This window comes from Ailuropoda melanoleuca, chromosome 9, assembly GCF_002007445.2.
Source record: "Ailuropoda melanoleuca isolate Jingjing chromosome 9, ASM200744v2, whole genome shotgun sequence".
Taxonomy (NCBI): domain Eukaryota; kingdom Metazoa; phylum Chordata; class Mammalia; order Carnivora; family Ursidae; genus Ailuropoda; species Ailuropoda melanoleuca.
In genome coordinates, this window is record NC_048226.1 from 42,539,803 (window position 1) to 42,561,186 (window position 21,384).

Here is a 21,384-nt window from a genome sequence, read left to right on the forward strand (position 1 = left end):
ACAGATTATATAGCTGGCTCTGGACAGCACAGAGGGAGTTTTCCAAAACAAGAGGACTGATCCACTGAAGGGAGTTTCAGTTCACTGGGGACAGGACCATGGACTTTGGTCAAGACCCAACCACCCTCAAGTTTTTCCTAACTGACAAATGCCATATACTTCTTTCTGCTCCAGATTTCTCTTCTGCAGGTCGAGGGGCTGGCAACCTGTGAAATGCTCAGAGACCAGAAGGTTAATAGTAAAGGGGGAAGAAACAAAAGCAAAGGACTTTTTGAGATGTATTAACCCAGTTCTGAGGTAATGGAGGAAACCATCTGTATTAATTTGCGAGGGCCGCCATCACAAAATACCACAGACTGGGGGTCTTAAACCACAGACATTTATTTTCTCACTGTTCTAGAGTCTGAAAGCCCAAGACCAAGAGGCTTTGGTTTTTTCTGAGGCCTCTCTTCTTGGCTTTCCAATGACCACTTTCTGGCCATGTGAGGACACACATGCCTTTTCTCTGTGCATGTGCAGCCCTGGCATTCTTCTTACAAAGACTCCAGTCATATCAGATTAGGGCCCACCCTTATGACCTCATTTAACCTTAATTACCTCTTTAAATGCCCTCTCTCCAAATACAGTAACACTGGGGGCTTAGGGCTTCAATATCTGAATTTTGAGGGGACACAATTCAGTCCACAACACCACAGTTTCATCAGGAGAAGAGTTTGAGATAATAGTGTTGACCAAAGGCACAACAGTTTTGCCTCCCTCCTTGCTCCTTTCCTACAAAATGTGACTAGGCCAAATGTTGCTACCCTGAGAAAACTCCATTTTAGTTCAACTCAATAGCTATTTATGGAGTACCTACTATGTGCAAAGGGCGTGAAAGAGACTTTGGGATTTTGAACAGTGCTTAGAATTTGGCTAGCTGACTGACCTTGTTTGATCTCTGAGGAGCTGATGCCCAGAGGGCTCAGCTGATTCCCCAGCTGCCCATTTCCCACAGATTTACAAGAGGAAGAGGTTTACCAGAAGCAGGTCCAGCCCGTGCCCACTTTCTCCATTTACACACACACACACACACACACACACACACTCCCACCTCAGATCAGGGAAGGGAGAGGCCATAGTGCAACCCCATGTGGGAAAGAGTAGTAGAAAGAACAATGGACATGAATTCAAAATTTGACTTGACTATAAAATAAAAGGTGTGAATCAAGGATGGCAAATACATCACATCTGTACTTTCTTTCCCTAAAACGTGCTCAGGGGAGACGTGGCTAATGCATGAGGACACTCCTGCACGAAGCCAGAGCACTTGCACCCTCAGAACCCTTCTCAACGCAGCCAGCTACAGTGTGAGACACAAACCTACTCGCCAAACCCAAACCAGATAATACCTGAGGCTCCTCCCAGCCTTCCTTAAAAAATAAAATAAAATAACCCTATCTGCAGGGTTTTTGGTTAAGAGAGAAGGAATGAATACTGAACACTCCCACCCCATGCCAAGTGTACTTAAACATGTTGCCCTTCTAAAAAAAAAAAAAAAAAAGTTTTTAAATGCCTGTTGTTCAGAACTTGCTTTAAAGCTAATATAATCTCAGCTATAAGAAGGTCCTCAAGTCTCCCAATTAATCCAATTCTGCTTGATATTTTCCAATTGTATTTGTTTGATATTTCCAAAATTTATTTGGAAAATATTTTCAAAATTTATCTTAATAGAAAACATAAGATCTTAGAGCAATTACTACCTCAGTGTGGTCCACCAACCTGGTTCATTTAAGCCCCGGTGACTGCTTCTAGAAGCTGCTAGGAAAGCTATAATAGCAACCTAAGCCCCTTCCCCTCCAGCTCCCACTCCGCCTCATCCCATACTTGCTAGCTGTCATCACCTGGCTCAGATCTCCGCCTCCTGCTCAGGTATCTTCGGTGATTTTTAACACCCCCCCCCCACTGGAAGCTCCAGGCTTCCATCCACCCATCTGCTCCCCCTCCTTGCTGTCACTACCATCTTCTCCTGGATTAGCGCCACCTTCCCGGGTCTGAATTCCCCATCTCAACCGGTAAAAATCTCATCATTCTTCAGTTCCCATATTTTGTTTTCCCTTTTGCCTCATAAAATTTTATCTTTCTTTTCTTTCCGTGTGAACTTTCCTCAACTCCCTCACCCCTTGGACACAGTATCTCGACCATTTTTACTTTACTTTCCCCCAAGTAAGAGAACACTGATGTTGTACCAAGTGTGAGGCCAATGGAGTGAAAATGACCGGCCACATTCATGACCTTGCCATTTGCCCCATTTATGACCAAGAAACCTACCCAATGCAACTATTGTTCATACTGGTCTAATTAACTCTCCTTTCTCTGAGTTGGGTCGCTGATGCTGAGGACTTCCCCAGCACAGTACCTAGGGGTTTATAGCGAGCCCACGACTGTATAAAATAAGCAGAGAAAATGGCTTTCAGAAAGCAGATATTTCCTGTTGAGATGAGGGAGTCCCTGCTCCCCGATGTCAGGGAAAGCACCGCAGAGGGTTGGGGGACAAAGGGAGCTACAAATGTTAAAGCCTTTGTGCTGAGCATTGCCTCACTTTTCTGCTAGCAAATGCACTTAAGTGGAGGACAAATGTATCTACCTACCCTCTATTCTGAATTTCTAGCCTCTACACCAGTGTGCCTCCCAGGACTCAGGAATTCAGAATCTGTGTCTTCTACCCCCAGTCCTCTTCCCCGTTAGCCTACCTCCAGCCCCAACGGCTCAGGTGACCCGGAGCCAGAGTGGAACCAATTTAATTAGTAATGGGTTTCAGCAGAAGAAGAGATGTCATTGCCACCCTAATAGGAACCTGGTCACAAAAAGCCCGGTACAACTCGAGCCCAGGAACCGGAAGGGATGAGGTTAGTAAAGCATGTGATTTCCACAATGACCATTAGGTGTCACTCTAGTGCAACTAATGACATCTTTCTTTCCAGCCAGGATCCGCCCCTGGCAAAGCTGCCACTTCATTGATTTCTGCAGTAGCAGAACCACCATTTAGACAAGAACGCAGCTAGAACAACTTGATCTATGCCAGGCTTGCTCTTTCTTCGGCACGTAGCACCTTAGCCATTCCAGAAGACCAAAGGAGGGTTTTAGCTTTCTGCTGATGTATATTGGTATTAGGAGTTGGAACCGCATCAGACTTTGATGTTTAAATACAACAGTGAGCACCAAATATCGATCTCCTTGCTTTCCAATGACTTTGTGCAATTAAAAATGTTTTCTGGCCTCCCCTACGCCAAAGCTACAGAGGCCGTCTTCACTCAGCTGGCAATTTCTAAAAGAAGAAACGAACTGGATGCTTTTTAACAGCTCTTAAAATGCTGAGGTCATACCAAGTCTGGGGCTAATGCAAGGAAGATGAGTGGCCACATGCATAACCTTTCCTCTCTCCTCATTTCTTAAAAAGAAACTTTCTCGTGTGTCTATTTCAAAAAGCCCAATATCCGGAATGACTCTGCCTCTCCCTTGAATGTGTGTATTTAAGAGAGTCAAGTGAAATCTCTAAATTGCCTAAGTTGCACACATTGCTGAAGAGAAGAAGGTAAACTGGGCAAAAGGGTACTATCTGCCCTTTTTATAAATGGCCTCCACAATGAATGCACAAGGCCATGGAGGAAAATAAGAGTTTGTCCAGAAATCAGCACAGACACACGCACACACACACTCCCCCCAGTAGCTCCTGTATCTTGGGCCATTGTGGCCCTTTCGTTTAGCTGTGCAGGAGGGGTGAGGGAGTGAGAAATGGAAATCAATTGCCCTGCTTTACACCTATGGAGTGCTCCAGGCAAGGTTCTAAAAATAACCACTTTGTGCTCTCATCCGTGAGTCATGCTGTTATTTCCGGAGCTCCTTTGCCTCCCTCCGCCTCTCACCCCAAAGTTTGGTATGCCTTAGAAAACTCTGCTGTCCATCAGAAGAGATCTCAGAGACAAACTAATTTCAATCCAACACACTTCATTCTTTTTTTTTTTAACTTTTTTTCTTAATTTTCAATGATCAAGTATTCAAGATGTTGTAAACCAAGGTTTATTAGTACATTGACAATAGATTTCATTAAACACAAGGAAATTATACATCTTTTAAATTACCGTAAGAGGATTCCAAATAAATACTCATTGTAAAAATCACAAAATCAAACTCCTTTATGCAACAACTCAAACGGCCTTTCATCACCAATACACTTTCACACAAAACACACACACCAAACACACACTCCACCAGGATCCTAATGTCAGTTTATCTGACACAGTGTTACATCTCCTCTAACTAAAAAGTTAGAGGCAGACCTGCCTATTTCGTGCTTCTAAATTAACATTTGGGGTTTTGGGTAGAGGTATGTATTTTAAGAAAAATGCCCCCTATAAAGTCTTATCAATTAGTCTGATTTTTCATTTCTACATACAAAGTTTAAACTCCATTTGTTCACCCCTTTGGTTTAAGATGTCCCTGCAATGACTTTAGTTTTGGGTATTTTCTCCTCTGATTTTAACATGTAATAGAGAAAAAGACAACACCTTCCAAACCCCAATTATTAAAAACACCTTACAAGGGTGTTAGTTTTTTGGAGAAGAAGTAAGAAAAGATCATGTGAAATCGTTTTTCCCTCTCTGAAATTATTTGTAGCAGCTGATTATTCTTGCTAAAAGAAATATCAAAAACGCTGAGTTTTCCATAGAAAAGGTGTTCCCCCTTATAGTCTTCATGTTTGCAGCTTGAAGTTCATGGATTAACTGCAGTAATGAGAATAAGGAGTGCTTGTTTTCTGGGAAGTTCTCTAGATTTCCAAAAGCAAAGCACATGCAGGCCCTTGCCAGTGAGACATTGTAAATTCAGTGGTGCATTTCTGTGGTCAGCATGCATCATCAAATACTTTTAGCACCGAGGCATTTTTTTTTTAATGTTGCAAAAACAAATACCCAGGGAGGGTTTTCATCATATTTGACCCTTCTTAGGGCTGAGTAAAAATGAAGTGCTTAAAAGAACCTGTTCAAACATACACAGATCTGATTCCAATATAGCAAGAAGCCTGGGACAGACACAGCCAGCAGCATCCTGGAAGATGAGGAAAGGAGAGAAAACGAAAAAGATAAAGTGCACAAGGCTACTACCACCTTCGCCTGCCCGCCATGGCACGCCCTTCCACAGGAAAGAGGAACTACGAATAACGTGGAGAGGCTACCTACTGGTCTGGAGAACAGAACTAGCAAAGCTGCAGTCTGCGGTCTGGGCCATTCCGGGATTAGACGGTATTTTGTTATCTATCTGCTACTTAGCATACTCCATCTGCCCCTCTGTAGCAATAGTTAGACTCATGTTTCTGCACCATCGAGGATGTCTGAGGTCCACACACGCTAAAAGTATAACTGGCTCCCCCCCCTCCCCGCCCCGCCCAGACTTGGGCTCTTCTGCTCCCGGGTGCACTAAAGAATTTCCACAAGGTCCATTCAGTTAACCATGCAGCTGCTCTTTGGTTGATGCGAAACAGGCTCCAAAAAAGAAACTTCCTGGCTCCAAGTCTACCAAAGAACGCAAGCTGGAATTGCAGACCGAGAAGAATTTTCTTGGTCGTTGGTGAAAATGCGGGACTGTCATTATCCTTCCTCCTCTGATGGCTGCATTTCCCAGTGAAGGCATCCGTTCTGACCGCAGCTACGAACAGTAACAATCCACCAGCTGTTTGGTATGTACCATGTAACATTTTGTCTATGGTCATTTAACATGTAACACTTTGCATATGTTCATTTAAAACGTTTATTTAGGAAACTTAAAACCCATATTCGCTAAAAATTAATGGAAATGTTAACATTCTGAAAGAGGAAGAAACGAAAAAGAAAGCATACACTTAAAATCCCCAGAGCTCAGATTCAATAAATCTGAACCACATTTCCTCATGATTCGTTTCAGAAATTCCACTGAGATTCTATGCTAACATCAAAATTGGATTTGTTCTATATTAAATATGAACTATAAATAAATACTTGAGGTATGTTATGACAATTTTGAATATAACACTTAGCTAAATAAATGTGAATTTACCTTGAAAATCTAAACATTAAATTTTGATGTTTCCTACAGTTTTTTTTCCTATTCTACACAAAGGAATAATAACTTCTCTACTCTTCAGGAACAGTAACACATCAAAAAATTAAATGCTTTACCTTACTAAATTATAGTCACACCTGTCTCTGTTAATCAAAACCATTGTCGGCATTATATAGTGTAAGCAGTGAGCGATGGAGATAGAAACCTGCTTCTGAATCCTGACTTGGCCACTCTGTACAATCCTAAATAAATCTCTTTACCTCTCTGAGCCTCAGTTTTCATGATCTGTTAAAAAAAAAAAACAGAATAAAAATAGTCATCTTGCAAACTTATTAACAGTATATTAAGTGCTTGACAAAATTCTCTGAAATAGTCAACATTGCATAGAAGCTAATTTGTTGCTTCTCTGCTCCTCCTTTCACCCCCGCCACCTTAGTTCTGAATGACTTTTGAATGTTTTCAAGAATTAAATCTACCTGAGGGGTGCCTGGGTGGCACAGCGGTTAAGCGTCTGCCTTCGGCTCAGGGCGTGATCCCGGCGTTATGGGATCGAGCCCCACGTCAGGCTCCTCTGCTATGAGCCTGCTTCTTCCTTTCCCACTCCCCCTGCTTGTGTTCCCTCTCTCGCTGGCTGTCTCTATCTCTGTCGAATAAATAAATAAAATCTTAAAAAAAAAAAAAAAGAATTAAATCTACCTGAAAAGGATAAGGACTCCATATTAATGAAGATTAAAAAAAATGTGCTCCAACCACCCACCCTCCCCTGGGAGTTTCTAAATTAATAGGCTAGACTCGTAGATATTATATTTGCATATTAAAGCCAAATAATACATTAATCTACAGAGTCAATAAAAGAACAAGGTGACCTTTCTCCAAAACAAGTAATTAGAAGCCTAAGTTCACGGAAAGTGGGAATTAAACTTATATAGGAGCTGTGACTATAAAGTAACAAACATATAAGAACCTCGTATCTACAACTAAATGATGCCATTTATAAAATAGTCACTTTAGTTGACTCTGTAATATTCCAAGGATGCTACCGGGACCCAAAGCATTTGGGGACAATTCTTCATTGGTACGTATTCTAAAACTTCAGTCTTCTGTGATTTTTACTACTTATTCTATATTAACCAACAACACATCAATGATACACCCACTACTTATTGTAAGCATCACATACTTGAGGAAGTACAATATTAACATTGTGATGTACAATTCAGGCCAATTTCTTTGAATTTTGGCTGGTCAACCTAAAGAATTTCATAGAGTGGCAGATGGTAACTGGCTAAAATAGTGCCTGATAGAGAACTGGTCAATGGTTGTTGAATTGGATGGATGACTGTTTAGGTAGAGAAAGGGGACTGTCTAATTATACCTGAAGAGTCTGTCACTTCCTATCCTGGAGTTCTGAGATCGGCTCCTTTTCAAAATATACTACCAAGAAGAGAGAGATTGTTAGAGTGTTGGAACATACAATCCTAGCTTTAAAAAAAAAAAAAAAAAGGTGCTAATCCCATCCAAATTCTCTCGATGCAGTTTTTCAGCAATTAGAGGAGAATTAAGAAAATACCACCTCTCCCCAAACTGTGCATCTTTAGCTCCAGCACAAAAGGAAACTTTCTAAAGGATCGAAAGGATCAAAGATCTCCCATAGAGAGTAAAAGGAAACCCTGAGGCACCAGAGTAGATGCTAAGTTAATCCACAATATTCTCTGAAGACCTTCGGTATATACCACAGGGAGCAAAGTCGGACAGACGCCAGCGTAATTACAGACAACGGCAGACTTAGGACTCAGCCAGATGAGACCTTGTCACCTGACACCACTGGCTCCACCCCTTGCAGACATTATCCAGTCTAACAGCAGTAGCCCTCTCCACAAACTGCATGCCAGCAAAAGCACCATTTGACAACACCGTTCTTAGGTGGAGAGGACACTGACCTTGAACCCAGGAACGTTCGTGCAACTCCACCAGCACCTCCAAGGATGAAGGGCAAAAAGCCTGAATCATGGGACGGTTCTGTCCCTCACTTCCCCTCTGTGGAAGAGTGTAAGCCAGCCAAGGAGATCAGTTCCCAAATTAGCCCCTGCGTAGGCGTAGGCTCTGTGGCAGAAACTGTTCACAATTATATGGGTATTTGGACCTTACAGTCCCTCCTAAGTCCTGGTTGTCAGGATTCTCTCTCTGAGCAGCCAAGATCCCATGAGTTAACTTGCTCCCAGTCCACAGTGCAGTCAGAAGCCTCTTCCTTAAGAACCATGTAGAAAGCATTCTATGTGGCACCGAAGTCAAAGTGATGTGTTGCAGGGCACCTGGGTGGCACAGCGGTTAAGCGTCTGCCTTCGGCTCAGGGCATGATCGCGGCGTTATGGGATCGAGCCCCGTGTCAGGCTCCTCCGCTATGAGCCTGCTTCTTCCTCTCCCACTCCCCCTGCTTGTGTTCCCTCTCTCGCTGGCTGTCTCTATCTCTGTCAAATAAATAAATAAAATCTTTAAAAACAAAAACGAAAACAAAGTGATGTGTTGCGAGGAACTGAAAAGGATGATGGATAATGAACCCAAAGTGCATTTAGGAACAGAAACATCCTCTTGCAGGATCACTTCGGGAAGGTCAACAGGAGAAAGGAATCAAAGAGAGGTGTAAAATCGTTCTAACACTGATGAAGTGGAATTCAGTATGACAGACAACTCGATTTTAAATAATTTTCAATCATGACTTAGGATCATACTCTCCCAGCACACAGATCTCCCTCATCCTGTATTCAGAGTGATTTTCCTATCACAGGTATAGCTTTCCTGATTTAATTACACAACTTCAGGAGGCAACCACAGCAATTTTCTGTACATAAGAAAGAAAACGATACAGATTTGCTAGGGTTTCCAGGAGTATAACTAACATGATCATATGGGACTCAATCTTACCTCTGTGGAATTTCTTTTTTCCAACTCTTTTGAGTGTCAAGGTTAAAATTCTTAAACTACCCTTGTGTGGGCCCATAAGAGCTAAAAGAATGTCTGCAGCATTTTTCTTTGGATGAGAAAGCCATCAGTTTCTCTCCTTATGAGGCATCTCAAATTAGGTTCAAGCCATATAGTTTAGCACACTGGCTTTAAAGCCCCTGGCCAAAGAATACTGGAGTTTCTATTCAAGCTGTCAGGTTTATGATTCAGCAGACTCTTACCTTGTGATGGGGCAGACAGACTAAAGAGAATGTCTCTTATGAAATAAAGTAGCTGTTCCTTTTAGCACACTAGGCATAAGATTCCTTTGAAGCATTTGAAAAATTCTACCTGGTTTATAACTCTGCTATGGCTTAAAATGCTATTAACAGTACTTTAGGGAAAGTTTATTGTCCTCTTTTCCAAACATATCTGCTTTAGTCTCTTGAAAGAAAAAGTAACAGGCTGCACTTACATTTTCCCAATCAAAATTGCATAGTTGAGGCAAATTCATTTGTGCTTTGTAGTGGAACTCACAGTAGGTGTTCATATCTGAAAACTCTGATTTGTAAATGCAAAGTCACGGTCAAGCTCACCTTTGTTTGGAGTGTATGCTAATGATATGTACCGCCAGTACACTTCCCGTGATTTTGTTAACCAGGCACCTCTCAGCCTTACACCACCCTGGAGCACGAGCATTAAATTAACAAAGCGGAAACGGTAACAAATCTATCTAAACTCCTCCTTCTCGGACAGAAGGGGGGGAAAGGCTCTCAGTCTCGTTGAGGTATCCAGCCCTCAATCAATAGTGGCTGTGTATACTGAGTTTTGTTGGTTTGAGGATTGTGTCTTTAGAGGTTAAAAAAAGAAAGAAAGAAAAGAAGGCACGGGTGTTTCTCAAGTTGCCATATTCCACTCAACCAACAAAACTAAAGTCTTCCTTTTTCAAGCTTCAGGAGGGAGGCGACATGGCAGTGGGGCTTTCTTCCAGCCCCCGGTCTGGGGAGGAGCTTATTGCTTCGGGGAAGGGCCCCGGATAGGTCTGTGCGGTGTACGGGATCCCTTTCTGCAGACCAGTCTCTTCGTGGAAAGCCCCCTGGCTGCTGAAAGCGGGACAAGATCTAGTCCGGGCGTACTTATCGGCGTTGTCGGTGTGGCCCACCATCTCACTCACAGTGCTCAGAGGGAATTCTCTCCACCTTTGCCTCTGCAGCTCGTCCTCCTTGTACTTAATGGAGTACCAAGCCAGAAAAATAAAAATAAAGCCAACAAATTTGAGGCCGGCCGCCAAGCCAAAATAGACAAAACGAAACGATGTCACGTTGTACTCCCAGCAAGAGCCTTGCACGCCACACTCCTGTTGCCAGAGCATGCAGGTGGTGTCAATCACTGCTCCAAAGTAAATCGGAGTAGGAATGTACGCTGGAGTTGAAGAGAGAAAGAGAAAGAACAACATTAAGCCCATCTTATCAGAGAAAACAGATTTGTAAATTAGCAAGGTGCTTGTTTGCTCTAAAGCCAGTTGAGGGCAGTAGTTTTCTAGTGTTACTTGACTTTTAAATATGTCACATCTTATCATAATATATTTATTATAAAAATGTTCGCTAAGTTATAAATACTCTAAATCTTCCAGTTTTCAACTCAGTCAGAATACGTTAATGATTTTTAAGATTGTAAAAATGTCGATTGCTAAAAATTCCATTAGGCAATCCTTTCACCAGATTTTGTCATTAAACACTCAAGAGGCTACACTAAGACCCTTTATGAACCACTAAAATTCAGCACACTTAGTTCTTACAGATTGGGTTCTAGTCCTCGGGTACTAGAAGAGTATGAGGAAAGACACTGTCCCCTATAAGCCAGAAACCACATCAAATGGCAAACCGTATAAAGACATTTGGGGCACAGAAATAACTAAGGCATAAAATTCATCTTTGAAGCTTGTGAAACATCTGTGATGAGTAGTAGCTTCATTTTTTGGGCTATGAGATAGACATTTCTTTACTCCCATAAGAGAGAAGTCTACCCAAGTGGACTTCCTTCACCATATGTTATTCCCTTTGCTGAAATGTGTCCCCATTCCCAAATTGTTCACCTTGCAATTATCTACCCCTCCTTTAAATTCCTCACTCACTCAGATGCCACTGTATTCCCACTGCATTTTGTATACACCTCCATTGTATCAACTATCACGCAGCGTTGAAAGGGTTTGCAGATTTGTTACCCATAAGCTCCTTGATGGCAGAGGCCAAGCCTTTTATTCCTTGCATCCCAAGGACCCCTCAGGACAGCCCATGGATCCTCAATAAGAGTTTAGAAAAGGAAGTGATGGGAAGGAGGGAGAGAAGGAGGAAGAGAAGTGGAAGGAACGGAAGACAGTGGGCTAAGTGATATATTTTTAAATATGTTATACTCATCCAAAATGAGGTATGTTCACTATAACTAAAATTTAACATTACTAAAATACTTAAAACTCTCTTTTTGCTTTGGAATTTGGGGAAATGGAAATTGGTTTTTGGCCCAACTACAGCTTTTCATAATCAACAGAACTTAAGTCAAGGTTGAATTAAAAAATAGAGGCCTGAAATGTCCTCCTTCCACTTACTCCTAACACCGTGACATCCCTCTGTTGACTTACCTTTACCTCCAATTCCAAAAGAAACCACCCTAACTCCATGGCATCAAAGATAGGGAGAGCAAAAAGGAGGACCTATTTTTTTTTCTTTTCCTGGTCAACTACCCCTTTGCTAAACAAATTTCCCTCCTTGAAAACAAATTTTTGATTTTCAACAGGAAGTATAAGGCAAGTTTCTTAACCAAATCAAAGCATGTCAGAATTTCCTTTCACCAGCTGGCTTTGAAAAATGGGACGTTGAAAGTTTTATCGGTACCAAAAAAAACCAAAACAAACCAAGTCACCCATACAATGCAACTAGAAGCCTCTGAAGAGCACCAGAAAGTCCCTACTCCCAGACTGGGCCACCAACCACAACGTAGTGACAAATGGAGAATTCCAGAGAAGACTAATGTTTCAGAGGATCAGATGATACTATTTTATTTTTTTTATTTTTTTTATTTTTAAAGATTTTATTTATTTATTCAACAGAGATAGAGACAGCCAGTGTGAGAGGGAACACAAGCAGGGGGAGTGGGAGAGGAAGAAGCAGGCTCATAGCAGAGGAGCCTGATGTGGGGCTCGATCCCATAACGGCGGGATCACGCCCTGAGCTGAAGGCAGACGCTTAACCGCTGTGCCACCCAGGCGCCCCAGATGATACTATTTTAAAGTGTTTCACCTTGAAAAACAAATTAAAAATTTAAATCAAAAAACCTATTTTTTTTTTTTTGTCCTGTGGACAATGATACTGATTACTGGGAGAAACGACAGCTAAGGAAAATGACAGACTGCCACTTGTGAAAGAAAAAATATGCTTGCTGATGGGGAAGTCAATTACAAATACTGAAATTGATCAAGGCAATGGGCTACTTCACATGATATTTCCCACGCACTGTTCCAAAACACCACAGAGTGATACAGTGTTTGTCAAAATCAGAACAAGGTTCTTCACGCCCTAATGAACCCTGCAATACACTGACAGTGCTAATGAGCTTCTCTTGTTAATAAGTAAAGGTGACTCCCAATGTAACAATTTGGGGATCTTTCTTTTTTCTTTTCAGAATTTTTAATTTCTTTTCTCAGAAAACTTGATAGGTACGCTTTTTGCCTGGCCCAATAAAATTACTGTAAAGAAGTAAGGAATTAAACTTTTTGCAAATAATAGAGTGCCAATTTCCATCACTTTCATGTTAAAAAGGCATAAAGGGACAAAAATGCCAGGATCATAAGCCCATTACAATTGCTTGGTTCAATATTTCTTACCATACCAAAAACGCTTTGGGGAATTTAACCCAAGTTTGTGCTCATGGTGAAAAAGAAACTGTTCCAAAGTCTGTTGTGTTCCGTTTCATCAAACGACAGAACTGGGTAGCTTCTAGTTCAAATCAGAAAATAAGGAAGTTGTGCCCTGCCGTTAACCCATAAAATCCGAGCTACTACTAATGGTAACAAATGATTGACTTGCCATTTTTAAAGAACAGTGAGAATTTGCCATCTGTAAAGAGGAACTAAGAGGCACACGTGGAAATTCAGGAACGTACCAAGTGTTCGCAATAACACAAACTGCATTCCCAGCGCGAAAGGTCTCTCCTCATCTTCCACCGACCTACGGTGAAGGGAAAGAAAGAAATGTTTGAAAACAGCGGCCTCAAGAAAACGAACATCAAATCAAGCCAGCTTAGCGCAGAGCCGGGGACCACAGAGCTGCTGTGCCAAAATATTGATTTACTAGAATTTCTCAACAACAGCCAAACAAGCCTGCTGCTGTAGCTAAATCGGAGTGAGTTCTCCCCAGTGAAGACTCCAGAGAAGCTCTGATTTGCTCTGTCTCTGGGTAAACACGGGTGGAGGGCCACAGGTTCATGGCTGAAGGTACACAAGTGGCTTTGAGCTTCTGAAATCAGTTCCATGAAAAAAACAGATAAAATAATTTATCCCAGCTATCGCATTCTTGTTTTTCTATTTGCTTACACTTTCCAGAGAGTAGGTGTGTCGGCTGAAAGCTACTCCCATGATTTCTCAAGGAAAAGTATAGAGGAAAAAAGTTAAAGAAAGAAGGAGAGTCAAGAAAAAAGTATAAAAAACAAGCCAAACGTTAGAAAAAGAGTGAATCCCTCCCCACCACCTCATTCTTTTCTTCTTTTCCTAAAACCTATCCAAGTAATTCCCACATGCCTCCAAGTAATTCCCACATGCCTCCAAGTAATTCCCACATGGCTCCAAGTAATTCCCACATGGCAGGAAGATTGGAATCTACTGATTTGTAATTAGCAAAGATTAAAGGGCTCCTTTTCTGAAGTTTTGAGTGAGAAGCCAGCTGGTGATTTGCCATGTTCGAGCGCGATGACATGGGCAGCCCTGATCTGGGTTACTTAACATCTCTTGCAGAATTAAAGTTTAAAAATTAAGATTATTAAGGATTCATTTTTTAAAATGATGAAGTACCTGATCTTTTCTGTCCCATACACACTGAGTTCTAGGTATAATGTACCCACTTCCCCAGGACCAATGCACCTGCCATCTTTCCCCACCTCCCTTATCCTTGCCTAGCAACCTGCCCCATGCTGTACACACCACTGTTACCTGCTGATGGAGGAAGTGAGTGAATCAACCAATGGGCCTTCCCACCGGGTGTTGTTATCGTACTGTCAAGAAAGGGACTGGCTGGCAAACGTCTAACTCAGCATCCCATAGAAGAAAAGCCAAAATGTGCAGAAGCAGCCAACAGCCCAAACACCTTGCTAAGAATGACGTCCCAGCAGGTGTGACCACCAGATGCCCAGCTGTGTGGGGTACTGAGGAGCCAGGGAGGAGGTAAAGGAGGAATGAGGACGGATTCGCTTTCCTCCTCACTCCTTCACTGCACTGCCTCCCCTGATCCCCCTGAAGCCTCTGTGAGCGAGTTTTTCCTTCACCGCGCCATCCCCTTCCCTCCTTTGCTCACTGTAGCCTTTACTGCAAATGCCAACACACTGATCTGAATGGGTCCGTGTCAACGTTTTAACAGGACTTCCATTAAAGTAACGTCTGTGTTCTCTTATAAGCAAAAACCCACAAACGGGATATGTAATAAAACATAGCATGAACAACTGAAGAATTACATCTCCCAGTCCGTCCTTTCCCTGGTTCTACTCCAAAATTTCATATGACAGTAAAATTCATGAAATCCACATCTTGAATTGCAGGCCCTGCGTGAACCGTCACTGATCCCGGAGGTACTAACTACCCACCAGGTTGGAGATAATAGTCTTTGCCTGTACCCGAGACTCAGCCACTTCACCAAATGACTTCCTGCCCCGTCTGGAGTCAGGCTCTGTGTGGCTAACATGGCGACCACTTTCAGCTCCTGAACTTGAACCTTTTAGGGCACAGACTTCAGGAACCCAAGGCACCCAAAAGAAGTTTCACTAGACTACAGAACTAGAATCCACCTGAATAAAGAAAGTTCTGGGGTATGAAACGTCACAACCTTCCTTTCCCTTCCTGACATGGGAAAATACTTCTCCTAAATTCAACAAGCAAAGGTCTGAACGCTTCCCTGCACAATCTGACGTTGCTTTCCTCTCCAGGCTACCGCATCAATCCCGGCTCGGAACGTGTACTCCGGCAATTGTGAGTGTAGAACCCACCTGCAAGCTCAGTGCTGTCCTCACCTGAGTGTTACTATGATGGCTGATGGCTGGGCACAGGCTGTGATGAAGGTGACTATGAAGAGAAAAATTAAGAAGGGGATAAGGGTGTTGCAGGCCCGTTTGCACTTCCCGGACACAGCATAGCCGTTCTCGTTGAGATAGGTTTTGACGATAACGACGCGGAGCTGACTGCGCTGTCCCACTGTAGGGGGAGTGATCACTTGCCGGCTTTGGACACAAGTGCATTCTGTGTAATTCCTTATCTAAGGGATAACAAAGATCGGTTGTGAGACAACCTAAAGCACAGGAAAATGAAGACAAAGTTTAAAGCTCTAAAATAGCTCTAGTATTTAAATAGGCATATTTTGCTGAGCGAAATAAGTCAATCAGAGAAAGACAGTTATCATACGGCTTCACTCATATGTGGACTATGAGAAACGAAACAGAGGATCATAGGGGAAGGGAGGGAAAGCTGAATGGGAAGAAATCAGAGAGGGAGACAAACCATGAGAGACTCTTTTTTTTTTTTTTAAAGATTTTATTTATTTATTCGACAGAGATAGAGACAGCCAGCGAGAGAGGGAACACAAGCAGGGGGAGTGGGAGAGGAAGAAGCAGGCTCACAGCGGAGGAGCCTGATGTGGGGCTCGATCCCACAACGCCGGGATCACGCCCTGAGCTGAAGGCAGACGCTTAACCGCTGTGCCACCCAGGCGCCCCAACCATGAGAGACTCTTAACTCTAGGAAACAAACTGAGGGTTGCTGGAGGGGAGGGAGGTGGGGGCCCGGGCAACTGGAGGGTGGGCATTAAGGAGACCACGTGATGTGGTGAGTACTGGGTGTTGTGTGCAACTGANGCCTGGGTGGCACAGCGGTTAAGCGTCTGCCTTCGGCTCAGGGCGTGATCCCGGCGTTATGGGATCGAGCCCCACATCAGGCTCTTCTGCTATGAGCCTGCTTCTTCCACTCCCACTCCCCCTGCTTGTGCTCCCTCTCTCGCTGGCTGTCTCTATCTCTGTCAAGTAAATAAATAAAATCTTTAAAAAAAAATATATATATGCATAATATTTAAGTGAAAATACAGCCTCATTGCTAACAGTAAGGATCCAAAGTGTGCATCCAACAATGTCTGCTGGCCAAATCGTGTAAACCTAAACTTTTATAAGGAGCTTTCAACACTCCGTTCTATAGCATTCACATTCCATATGCTCATTTTGGTCACAACTATATGCTGCTTCCACTGCTGTTGAATTCTTGGGCTCTCTAATTAGAGAAGCTCCTCAAAAACAGGAACCAAGCCCACGAGCGCACCTAGCATCAAACCTGGACACAGTGTAGGACCTAATGTAAATATTTGTTAAATGAATGCAGAGAATTCATGATGCCTCCATGATGACTGCAGGGTCAGGACCAGTGAACATACCATTGGCTGTTTCGTTTGAAAAAAAAGCTAATTCAAGGAACTAAAAAGGCATTTCAAATAAAAGCAACCAATTAATCTTTCTGCCTGTTATGTTGTTTTTACCGAAAAGACATCAGCTGAACTCACTGTCATTGTGCGCTCTGAGCCACTTGGAGAAGAAGTAGCAACAAATACAAGGATGGGATGCCATTTGGCCTCTGTGCTCCGGGGACTGCAGGCCTCTTTTTAAGAATGAAGCTGTGCATTAGAGGACTCCCCCGCTCACTCCTGGGGAAGGACTTAGCCACTGAGGACAGAGCTCATTGTCTCTTCCAACTTGGTCACATGCTGGAGCTCACCAATTATATAATGAGGAGCCAGCAACAGGATTTCTCAATTTATCACTATAGCTTAAAACTCCGAAATCAAATATGACAATCCCAAAACATACAGTCAATGGTCTAATCCCTTAACACCTACACCTTAACCTTTTTAATTACAGCAGCCTCCTACAATCTGTTCTTATGCAAAGAATGAAACCAGGCTCAGTAAAGAACTGAGTAGAATATGAAAACCTCCCACAGTATTACAGCCTATTTATAATTCACAGGGAAGGGAATTCTCAAAATAGCCTATTCTTGAACTGACAGAAATATCTTTACTCTGAAAGTTAAAAAAAAAAAAAAGAAAGAAAGAAAGAAAGAAAGAAAAAGAAGGAAAGGAAGAAAGAAAGAAGAAAGAAAGAAAGAGAAAAAAATAAAATAAAATAAAATAAAATAAGAGTTCCCACCTACTGTCAAAAAAAAAAAACCTGATAGTCTATGAAAAATAGTTATTGCCCATCTTCACAGACTCTGATCAGGGAAGGTGCTCTCCTATTCTCTTCTATTAGCACCAAATGTGCTCATCTTGACCTTCAAATGCATCACAAGGGCCCTGGCAGAGTAAGAAATGGGAGACCTAGCATTAAGCCTTATCGCGTTTCACTGAGTTGGCACAGCGTGTAAAGTGGAGGGGGCTGATGTGGAAAAAGTCACTGTACCCACACACTCCAATCGTCCCTGGAAAAAAAAATGATAGCACTGCATAATTTTCTTTCCTCTGGCTTTTTGTCAAGACATCTTTTGTAGGTTATTTGATGTTTCTTGAAAAGAGGGACCAAAGCCGAGTGTTAGTATATGAATTCTAACATGTCCTTGTCACAGGATGTCGGATCAACAACAGTACAGGAACTTGTGAAAAATACTCACCCCGGTGCTAAGATTACCGCTGTTAACACAGCCAGCCAGACAAGGGTTAAAGTATGTAATTCCATCCGACCCACAGACTGGCTCATACTCGTGTATTTTACAACCACAATTAACATTGCAGCTTCCTGTCAGGTTCCTGTGAGGCATGGTGAGAGAAGGTCTAGAGAGAAAAAAGCAGGTCATGAGCAACATTTACTAAAATAAAACTCTAGAGAAAGTTCTCGACGTTAAGTAATTTGTCCATTTTAGGAAAGCTGGTCCCATTAAATCAAAGCTATGGTACTGTAAAGTAACCACCTTGGATAATTATCACGACTTTTACACAAAGCACAAAGAAAAATGTTTCAGTCTTCTGGTACTATAAATTCAAGAGTTCCGTATCAAATGGTCTATCATGCCTCTATTCTACCTTCCATCTTGGTGCTACAGATCTGGGCTCAGCAGTTCTAACCCCCATATAACTACCCACTTATTGTAGACATTAAGCTCTCTGTCTTAACAAATCCAGGCCTCGATTTCTTTAACTATAAAAGAGAGGAACTGCTTTTCTGTATCAGATCAATAACACCATTAGGAGGGCACAAACAAAACCCATCCATCACAGTTGTCGACATGGGTTCCTCTGACTGAAAACTTCAATTGTTCTGGAATAAATTATCAAAGAAAGACATGGGACTCTAGAAATTGAGTCGTAAGTGATTTTCAAAGAAGATCGGGAATCCCATCACTACTGTGGTTCAAACAACCAGAGAGGAACGTTCAGTCCTTCCTTCAGAAAGCCCAGATGCGGATTCACAGTCAACGTGGTGGGTTTGTTCTCTCATAAGATCACGATGTCTGATTCAAAGAAACGACACAATATGAAAAGTTCTAATACAATCAATTCAGGCAACAAATATAAAACGGGGGGAGCAGGTAAGGATATGGGGGCGGGGGGAGAGAAGCAGAAGGAAATGTTGTAGAGAAGAACAGAGGCAGGCAGGGACCCAGGAGGGACCCAGGGAAGCCATGGGAGAATGAAAGGGGCTCTCTAGTGACCTCTTCCTTGGCTTCTATGAGCACCATTTTTGTCACTGATGAAATACTGTTCCCAAAGCCACATGAGTTAGTAACAGCAGATTCATCTATTCATCATCCGTCCATTCAACAATATTCTAGAATGTCTGTTTCGTGCCAGGACTTATCTTTAATGCCTATGTTGAGCAACCATCCCTCCAGTAGCATAGCCCATCCCAACCCTATGTGTTTAGTCTATACGCATAAAGCATTTTTCATTCAAAGGTCTCTCTCCTGTGTCCTCTTTCACACTTTGATAACTGAGTTCTCAAATTTTAACAAAAGGAACAAATTCATAGCAGTATTTAAACCTTTCGAGAGGGGCCCCTGGGTGGCTCAGTCGGTTAAGCGTCTGCCTTTGGCTCAGGTCATGATCCCAGGGTCCTGGGATGGAGTCCCACATGGGGCTGCCTGCTCAGCGGGGAGCCTGCTTCTCCCTCTCCCTCTGCTCCCCTGCTCCTGCTCCCTCTCTCAAATAAATACATAAAATCTTTCAAAAAATAAACCTTATCAAGAAAGGCTTCTAAAGAGGTCAAAGTGAAATAAACTCTGTTCTTCACTAATGTCAGTCATTCTGCAGAAGAAATTTTGTCATAAGACTTTGATAATTATGCCCACAAACTCTTGGATTCATATCATTTCGTCGTATACTTTTAAAATGTTATTCTAGATCAGTAACTCTCCACAGGGGCAATTTTGTTCCCTAGGGGACATTTTTGGTTGTCACAACTAAGGGAGTGCTATTGCTCTAGTGGGCAGGGGCCAGGGACGCTTCCAGATATCCTCTAATACACAGAACAACCCCGTGCCACCCCGCACAACAACCCCGATGACTCTATCTGTGCCCCCATCACAGTTTAAACCCCCATGTGACCCGCATGACTCCCACTGCCCAAGTCTTAGTGGTCTTGAGGGTAAGGGTGAGAGTCTATTCTAGACTTACTACTACATTCCACAAATGATGAAACGGAGGTCCAGAGAGGCCAAATGATTCACTCTAACGCTGATTAGCGCTGTTTTAACTGGTACCATATGAAAAGTGTTCTGTGTCCATTACTGTTCTCCTCACTAGCCCTTCAAGAGCTGCATTGCAAGCCATGACCAAATAAAAGGGATTTTATATGTCTGTATGCTTAGTCACTAACAATGACAGGCTCCGAATCCATGCGGTATAGTTCTTACTATTGCTATTAAGAAGTTACAAAGAATTTATTTTTTTTTTTAAGATTTTATTTATTTATTTGACAGATAGAGACAGCCAGCGAGAGAGGGAACACAAGCAGGGGGAGTGGGAGAGGAAGAAGCAGGCTCCTAGCAGAGGAGCCTGATGTGGGGCTCGATCCCATAACGCCGGGATCACGCCCTGAGCCGAAGGCAGACGCTTAACCGCTGTGCCACCCAGGCGCCCCTAGAAGTTACAAAGAATTTCTTATTAAGAGCATGATTCATATTCATTTATGACCACCACGAGCTTCCAAACACCTCTCTTCTATGGGTCCGTCCACTCAAGAGAAAGGAATCTAAGAGAATATAAACATCAAAACCCACTGATGACAGGAAGCACAAGCTTTCCTGAGTTCCAGAAACAGAGGCACAGTCCCAGGTCATCGCTGGGTATGTTTGCTTTTCTCATGAGAACATGATGTCTGAAACAAAGAAATGATACAATAAAGCTCTAAGGAAATCAAAACAAGCAACAAATATAAATAGTAGTGAAATGAAGTGGGCATTCACGAGAAAGTCATTATGGGAAAAGGCCGGAGTGGCGCAAAAAAGGAAAGATACCAACATGGTTAAGGCTTTACACTGTGCTGATTTTAAAGAAAATAAATTTTAAAGAATAGTAATGTCTTGGACTGTCACTCCCTTTTCAGAAAACAGGCTGGGTTATAATAAGGGTACAAGTGTTTAAACCTGAATGATACTAAGCAACCTGAGCCCTTCATGAGCCTGAAGGGAATCCACCACAGGAGTACAAAACACACAAGGGCCATGGGGCGCCACACTTACATGGGCAAAGGACTGTGCATCACGCTTCCAATTAACTACAGCACTTCTGACAAGTTAGCTTTACAAGTAAGAGGCTCCTGTGAGCTCAGAGGCAAGGTAAGTGTTAATTTCCAAGTGAAGGAAAAGGCCTCACTGGGACACCTGGGTGACTTAGTCGGTGAAGCGTCTGCCTTCAGCTCAGGTCATGATCCTGGGATGCATGATCCTGGGATGCAGCCCCGTATCGGGCTCCTTGCTCAGCAGGGAGCCGGCTTGTCCCTCTGCCTGCTGCTCCCCCTGCTTGTGCTCTCTCTCTCTCTCTAACAAATAAATAAATAAAATCTTTAAAAAAAAATAAGAAAAGAAAAAGACCTCACTAGCAAGGGGACCCACAAACAACTGCAGGGTCCAAGTTGCAAGCCTGA

General features: G+C 42.7%; 1 protein-coding gene across 4 annotated transcripts in view; it reads right to left on the reverse strand.

Moving 5' to 3' along the window:
- Positions 1 to 4,049: 4,049 nt before the first annotated feature.
- Positions 4,050 to 21,384, reverse strand: part of SLCO5A1 (solute carrier organic anion transporter family member 5A1) — a 243,107-nt gene continuing 225,772 nt past the window's right edge. For 3 of the 4 annotated variants that reach the window (XM_034668159.1, XM_034668160.1, XM_002918503.4), the window contains 4 exons: positions 17,915 to 18,074; positions 15,283 to 15,524; positions 13,171 to 13,235; positions 4,050 to 10,434 (listed from right to left, as the gene is read on the reverse strand). In XM_034668159.1, the coding sequence (XP_034524050.1) occupies positions 9,965 to 10,434; positions 13,171 to 13,235; positions 15,283 to 15,524; positions 17,915 to 18,074 (937 nt within the window). In that variant the 3' untranslated portion in view covers positions 4,050 to 9,964. The remainder of the gene's footprint in view (positions 10,435 to 13,170; positions 13,236 to 15,282; positions 15,525 to 17,914; positions 18,075 to 21,384) is intronic. The other variant, XR_004627811.1, reaches the window with a different exon arrangement.